Below are 7,608 nucleotides of genomic sequence, written 5' to 3'. Positions count from 1 at the left end.
TACAGGAACAGGGATTTAAAATCGATCAGTGGTTATATATACAAATCCATAGTAGATACAAACAAGATATCAAAGAGTTTGGAATTTATAGCAAATTACAACACTTAGATAAAATCTTATTAGGATCAAATAAAAAGAATATTTCTAAATTTTATAAATATTTATTGGAGGTAGAATTAGAGCAAGAGATAGTGAAAGGGAACATGATAATGTGGAGTAGGAATATTGGAAGAAGCATTACATTAACAGAATGGGAAAAGATCTGGAATAGAATCATTAAGATTACGAAATCTGCGGCGTACAAAGAAAATATGTATAAAATGTTATATAGATGGCACTTACCCCTTCGAGGTGAGCGAAAATGAACCCAAACTCTAGTCCAAAATGTTGGAAATGTAAAAACATAGAGGGAACCTACTTTCATATGTGGTGGACCTGTAAAGAAGCCCAGAAATACTGGCAAAAAATTAGAAAATGGCTGGAGGAGATAACCAAAGATCAAATTGAATACAAACCAGAGTTCTTCCTACTAGGGATCTCTGATAAACATTTTCCTAAAAAGACGAAATACATAATAATTCATATTCTAACTGCGGCCAGATTAGCATTTGCCCAGTGCTGGAAATCATCCCATTTACCTACAGATCAATTGGTCATTCAGAAAATATGTGACTGCGCAGAAATGGACAATTTAACCATAGCTCTTAAAAATAAAGAGTCTTCAGCATTTGATAATAATTGGAATGCATGGTATAATTGGTTATATCAGAGATAAACTGTTTAATGAGCATAAATAAGCATAAATATCCATAAATAGCGATAAGATGTGTATATTTAAAGTAAGGTAGGAGAATTGGATCTTGTAGACTGTCAAAAGAATATTTGTCTGGTTTTAACGTATTTTCTTTTTCTTCCGTCTCTTTTTTTTTTTGTTTTTTGTTTTTCTCTCTTTTATACTTCTTCTTCTCCTTTTTCGGTCGCATAGACCGAGCGTTTTTTTTTCCTCTCTCTTTCTCTTCTTTCTTTCTTCTTTTTCTCTCTCTGTTTCTTATGTAATGTTGTTATGTTATTTTTTTAATTGTAAATTCAATAAAATTTATATGAAAGGCAAAAAATAAAAAAAAAATAAAAAAAATAAAATATTTCCTGTTCGAATCTAAAGCAGAAGTATATTCATTCAGTTTATAATTCTCACTGAAGGTTCCTCACTAATAATTACCAACACACTTTGGCTCTGGCATTTGCTGTAAAGGACATCAATGAAAATTCTGGGATTTTGTCCAATGTTAGCCTCGGTTTCCACATCGCAACCAACTATCTTGAGGATTATACAACTTACCTTTTAGCAATGGAATTTCTATCTACAAAAGATAAATTTATCCCAAATTACAAATGTAATGACCAGACAAATATGGTGGCCATCATTGGAGGACCCCAGACTAAAACCTGTCTCAATATGGCAAACACTCTGTGCAACTATAAATTTCCCCAGGTGAGTAAAATATGGAGCAAGATGGAAAGTCCACAAGTGAAAGTCTACAATTTTCAAATATTGAATCCTGATAATCATTCTTATGAAAAGGATTCTGAAAGCAAAAAATATGTGTTATTTAATGATGAGGAAGTTAGTAGATAGGAAGATTACGAAGAAAGGATTCTACTTTTTGCTTGAAGATCAGTACTAAATTTGCAGACATTATTTGGTAAAAATTTCATTTTTAGGAACTTGCCTGGAACACCCAATCAGGTCCAGTTATTTAGTACATACAGATATATATGCATTAGTCCTTTATATATATTTTTCTAGAAAACTCTGGTTCTTCTGTCTTTTCCCCACTTAGATCACATTTGGATCGGCACCCTTGGCATATAATGACAATTCAGCACTTTTTGTAAAATGGATGTTCCCTGATGAGATCCACCAGCTTAAAGGAATCCTGTACTTACTGTTGCATTTTGGATGGATCTGGGTTGGAATGATTTCTCCATTTGAAGAAGATAGAGAGAGGTTCATTCAAAAGAGTCTTTCCATGTTTTCAGAGAGAGGAATCTGCTTTGACTTTACAGAATGTCTTCCCCAACTGATGTACGGTAATGAAGCTGCTGAAATGGTGGAAGAAGCAGATAAATTATATAGAATAATCATGGGGAGTACAGTCATTGCTGTGATCTTGAATGGTGAAACTTCAAGCATAGTGCCATTGAGGATAATGCTCTCTGTTTTAGATTCTGATGATATTCCAAAGGAGAGAAAAGCCAAAGTTTGGATTATGCCAGCTCAAATGGAATTTACCTCTATTCTAATGCAAAGACCATTGCCCATTGATTTTCTCCATGGTGCAATTTCCTTTGCACTTCATTCAAAAGAGCTAATAGGATTCCAACAATTTATGCAGACGAAAAACCCAATTTTTGAAAAAGACAATGGGTTTATTAGGGATTTCTGGAAAGATGCATTTGAATGCTCATTTTCTAGTGATATTTCAGATGAGAATGCTGAAAGGATCTGCACTGGAGAAGAGAAGCTGGACACTCTTCCTAATTCTGTCTTTGAGACCACCATGGGTGGACTTAGTTACAGCATCTACAATGCAGTCTATGCTGTGGCACATGCTCTGAGGGCATTGCATGCCTCCCAACTCAAAGATGGTCAAAAATTTGATCTGAGGAGGCAGAAGCATTTCATTCAATCAACGTGGCAGGTAACATTTGCTAATGCAAAATAAAGGATGATCAGGTATAAAAGTACTGGCTTTAAAGGACTGTGTAGTAGACTGGGGATGGATGATGTGGTATCCCTCCCCCACTGTTGAGAGAGAGCTGATCAATTTTGACATAGGGCCCCTTTGATCCCTCTTTCAAACCAGCAGTCTTCTCTGTCCAAAATGTGGACTTCATTGTCTTCAAAATTTGTCTTTTAAATGCAGACTGTAGATATCCTCATAGGTCTACTTTCATGACAGTTATGAATCCATGGATAAATATAAGAAATATAAAAGAAACAATAGGACAGGGATGGTAGGCATGTTGGTGAACTTATGCACGCCTCCTATAGACCTCTTAGGAAAGGAGTGAGGTCAATTGTAGAAAGTCTAAGGTTAAAGTTTTGGGGGTTTGGGGAAGAAACCACACAGTCAGGTAGAGTATTCCAGACATTGACTACTCCGTTGCTGAAGTCGTATTTCCTGCAATCAAGTTTGGTGCATTTTACCTTGAGTTTGTATCTGTTGTGTGCTCTTGTATTGTTATGGTTGAAGCCGGTAGGACATTACAATATATAATTTTATGTACTATACTTTGATCAGACTGAAGGCAACTTAGTTCTAGGTTGACTAGGTCTAGAATTTCAAGTCTGGTGGCATAAGATATTCTGCAACGAGTAGAGAAGTGGAGAACTCTTCTTGTGAAATATTTCTGGACTTTCTCAACTGTGCTAATATCAGATACATAATGTGGGTTCCGGACTGATGAGCTGTATTCAAGTATTGGTCTAGCAAATGTTTTGTATGCTCTAGTTAGTAGTGTGATATTACCAGAGAAAAAGCTATTTAAGATTAGGTTAACAGCTCTTAATGCCTTTTTGGCTATCATTAGAGATGATAGAGATGAGTACTCCAATATCCTTGACAGAGTTTGGATCATCAACAAGGCCTTGACTATTCAGCCTGTATTTTATTTTCTAATATTTTTTTTGCCAATATGCAAGACAGAGCATTTATTTGTTGAGATTTGAAGTTGCCATTTGATTCACCATTCTGACATAGTCAAGGTCTTCTTGAAGGGTAGCAGTATTGTCTGTGGTGTTGAATTACTTTACATCATTAGTGAAGAGAACACAGTTACTCTTAATATGATCACAGAGGTCATTTATGTAAAGTATGAAGAGAGTTGTTCCTAGAACACTGCCTTAGGGGACACCACTGTTGATAGGTACAGAATTTGATAGGACGCTCCCAATTTTGACCATTTGTTGTCTGTTTGAAAGGAATGCTTCTATCCAGTTATGCAGGTTTCCAGAGATACCATAAGATTTTATTTTTAAGAGTAGTTTGTCGTGTACCACTGAATCAAAGGCTTTACAGAAGTCTATGTGGATTACATCTATTGCTTTGATCTGAGTTGTGTAGTCCATATGTTTTTGCAGTGTAAGAGTTGCAGATTACAGGATAGTTTTTTATTTAAACCAAATTGTTTATTAGAGAGTAGGTTGTTTGTCTCTTAAGTGGAGGATAATGTATTGGTTAGTAATTGATGCCATGACTTTATAGGTGACACAGCATAAAGAGATTGGTCTGTAATTTTCAACTAGGCCGGGTTCTCCCTTTTTGAAGATGAGGATGACTGTGGCTTGTGACCATAGATTTGGCAAGGAGCTGGTCCTGAAAGATTTGTCGAAGGTTATGCTTAGAGGTTCAGCTATGGCAGTGGATAGCTTTTTTAAGAAGTAGGCACATATTCCATCCAGTCCAATAGATAGAGATGGTTTTAGATTGCGTAGTGCTTTTTCAACATTGTCTACTGTAAAATCAATCTGTATTAGATCATTTTTTAAAAAAAAGTTTTTATTTTTTACAACAAATATACCAAAAAAATACATAAAACCCTCTTTCAATTATATACATATAGTGTGTCAGTTGGTTACAATCTTTTGCGCTATCCTTTTCTTACCATTACTCACAAGTTATACAAATTCTCACCTTATCAATCTAGCTTGTGCTTATGTAATACCAATTATTAAACATTCATTTGACTAAACTATTTTTCCATCATTTTATATGAGATATTCTAATTTTAATTATGATTTAATCATACATTCATCCAATTGTTATATATTTTATACTGTATTCTATATCAATCTATTAACTTTTATTGTAAGGCTTACTACTCTATTTCTTTATCATGTCTTTTTATCTAACCATTGATAAAATAAATCCCATATCATATAAAACTGTTTCTCCTCTTGTTCTATAATTTCAAATGTCAATTCACTCATTTTGGCACAGTCCATGATTTTCTTAATATTTCCTCTTCCATAGGTATTTTTTCATTTTTCCAATTCTTGGAAAATACAATTCTATCTGCTGTTAAAACATTTACAATCAAACATTTCAATTCTTTACAATATATCTCCGGTATAATTCCCAATAAAAATATCTCAGGTTTAAAGTCTATGTGTTGTTTTGTCATTTTTTCCAACCATGTGTGGATATAGTCTAATATTTTTTTGCATGTCCACCACATTTGGTAATATGAACCAGGTATCTGATGACATTTTCAACATTTATCCGAACATTCTCACAATTCTTGTTGGGGGTAAGTGCCACCTGTAAAACCTATTTTACAAATTTTCTTTATATGCAGTTGACATTGTCATTTTATAATTTTGAGACCACATTTTTTTCCATTTATCTAAGTCAATCAGATATCCAAATTTTTTTTCCCCAGGCAATCATTGTTACTTTTACTTGTTCTTCCTCTAATTTAAACTCTAGCAAATGTCCATAGAGCTTTTTGAATACATTTTCATCAATACCTGTCAAAATTTTATCTAAATCAGTCAACTTATCATAGATAACTTCTGTTTTAACATCTTTATCAGATCTAGATTGTATTTGCAAATATGAAAACCAATTCATTTTTACACCTTGTTCTTCCAATGCTTGCATAGATTTAATTTTACCATTTTCATTCAATATCTCACCATATCTAACTGTTTGTTCCTTTTTATATATTATTGGATAGGAAAAAGCTTCAATAGTAGATATCCATAGTGGAATTTTTAAGTAATATTGCTTTTTTATGTTCTCCCAGTTTAGAAACAATGCTTCTCAAATATAATGGGTTCTAAAATACCCCTATGTTTTAGTTCCCTTATACCAGAGGAAGGCATGCCCCCTTAACAGCAAGTCATGTCCTTCTAAATTCAAAAGTCTGGTATTCTTTAGTGTTATCCACTCCTTTACCGACATCAAACTCGTCGCTTGGAAGCATAATTCCCAATTGGGCAAAGCGAATCCTCCTCTTATTCTTGCATCTTGTAGCAATTTAAGTTTTATTCTCATTTTCTTCCCTGCCAAATGTATTTTAGCACTATTTTGTTTAAATCTTCAAAAAATTCTTTCCTAATCTGATTAGAATTGTCTGGAATAAATATAAGATTCTAGGCAATACATTCATCTTAATTATAGATATTCTCTCAATCAGTGATAATTGTAAATTTTCCCATTTTATCCAGTCTGTCGCAATCTGTTGTTTAAGTTTAAGATAATTATCCTCCTTACCTGTGCTACATCTTGATGCTATGTGTATCCCTAAATACTTAACCTTATTTGTGACCTGGGTCCCCAAAGCATCCTCTAATTCTTTCTTTTGTCTTACTAACATGTTCTTTGCTAAAATCTTTGTTTTATCTTTAGTTGTTTTCCTGCTACTTTCCCATACTCTTCTATCTTTTCTATCAGTTTAGGTGGTGACTCCAATGGATCCTCTAATATAAATACCAGATCATCTGCAAAAGCTTGTAATTTATACTCTTCTTTTTAATTTTTATTCCTTTTATTTCTTTTTTTCTCTGATGTTCCTATTCAGCACTTCCAGTATTAACAGAAGCAACAGAGGCGACAGTGGACAGCCTTGTCTAGTCCCTTTTCTTATATCTAAAGTCTGTTAATTCTCCATTTATCATAACCTTTGCAGTTTGTTTATGATATATTGTTTCTATGGCTTGAGTAAATTTTTTACCAAAGCCCATTTGGTCCAATTGTAACAGAATAAAACACCAATTCACATTATCAAAAAAATTTTGTGCATCTAAAAAACATCAGAGCCATTTGTTTTTCGGAATGTGCCTCATAGTATGCCAGTGTATCTAAAATTATTCTCATATTATATTTAATCTGTCTCTTCAGCAGAAATCCATTTTGATCAGGGGGAATAAAATTGTTTAAGTATCTTTTCAGTCTTTCTGTCAGAATTGGACAAAAATTTTATAATCTGAATTTAATAGTGATATTGGTCTCTAGTTTTTAACTTGCCGTGGGTCTGTGTCCTCCTTCAGTACAACTATGATATATGCATCCAACCATGTTTTGGGTATTCTCTTCATAACTTCTAATAAGTGAAGAGTCAATGTTTCCTGGAATGTCTTATAAAATTCCACTGGCAAACCATCCGGACCTGGTGCTTTCCCAATGTTTTGCTTTTTTAAAGCTTCCGTTCATTCCATCATTGTTATGTTACTTTCTAACGTTATTTCAATATCTTTAGGTATCTGAGGCAAAATTGCTTCCTGTAAATATTGTTGAATTCTTTCTTTCTGAATATTCTCTTGATGGTACAGTTTCCCATAATAATCTTGAATAATTTTTTTCTTCTCTGCATTTCCATAGCATTCATGTCCTTTTTCATTTATTAATTGATTTATCCTTCTCGAGTCTCTTTCCTTTCTCAATTTATATGCAAGCCATCTGCCTAGTTTGTTTGCATCTTCAAAATAGTTCTGCTTAGCATTTTTAATTTTTTGTGCTATTCTTTTTCCATTAGCCCCATTTCATGTTTAGTTATGTCCATTTTAATTTTAATGTTCTTTTTTGTGGAAATTTCTGTAGT

The 7,608-nt window shown here is 33.5% G+C and overlaps 1 protein-coding gene across 1 annotated transcript in view; it reads left to right on the top strand.

The window, feature by feature from the left end:
* Nucleotides 1-1,286: 1,286 nt before the first annotated feature.
* Nucleotides 1,287-7,608, top strand: part of LOC148124273 (vomeronasal type-2 receptor 26-like) — an 8,716-nt gene continuing 2,394 nt past the window's right edge. Inside the window, exon 1 of the mRNA XM_087918497.1 lies at nucleotides 1,287-1,492. Within this exon, the coding sequence (XP_087774623.1) occupies nucleotides 1,349-1,492 (144 nt within the window). The 5' untranslated portion in view covers nucleotides 1,287-1,348. The remainder of the gene's footprint in view (nucleotides 1,493-7,608) is intronic.

The sequence above is a fragment of the Pseudonaja textilis genome, chromosome Z, assembly GCF_049901715.1.
Source record: "Pseudonaja textilis isolate UNSWEBS1 chromosome Z, rPseTex1.2, whole genome shotgun sequence".
NCBI lineage: Eukaryota > Metazoa > Chordata > Lepidosauria > Squamata > Elapidae > Pseudonaja > Pseudonaja textilis.
Note: the sequence above shows the minus strand (reverse complement) of the source record. Positions and strands in the feature narration are given on the sequence as shown.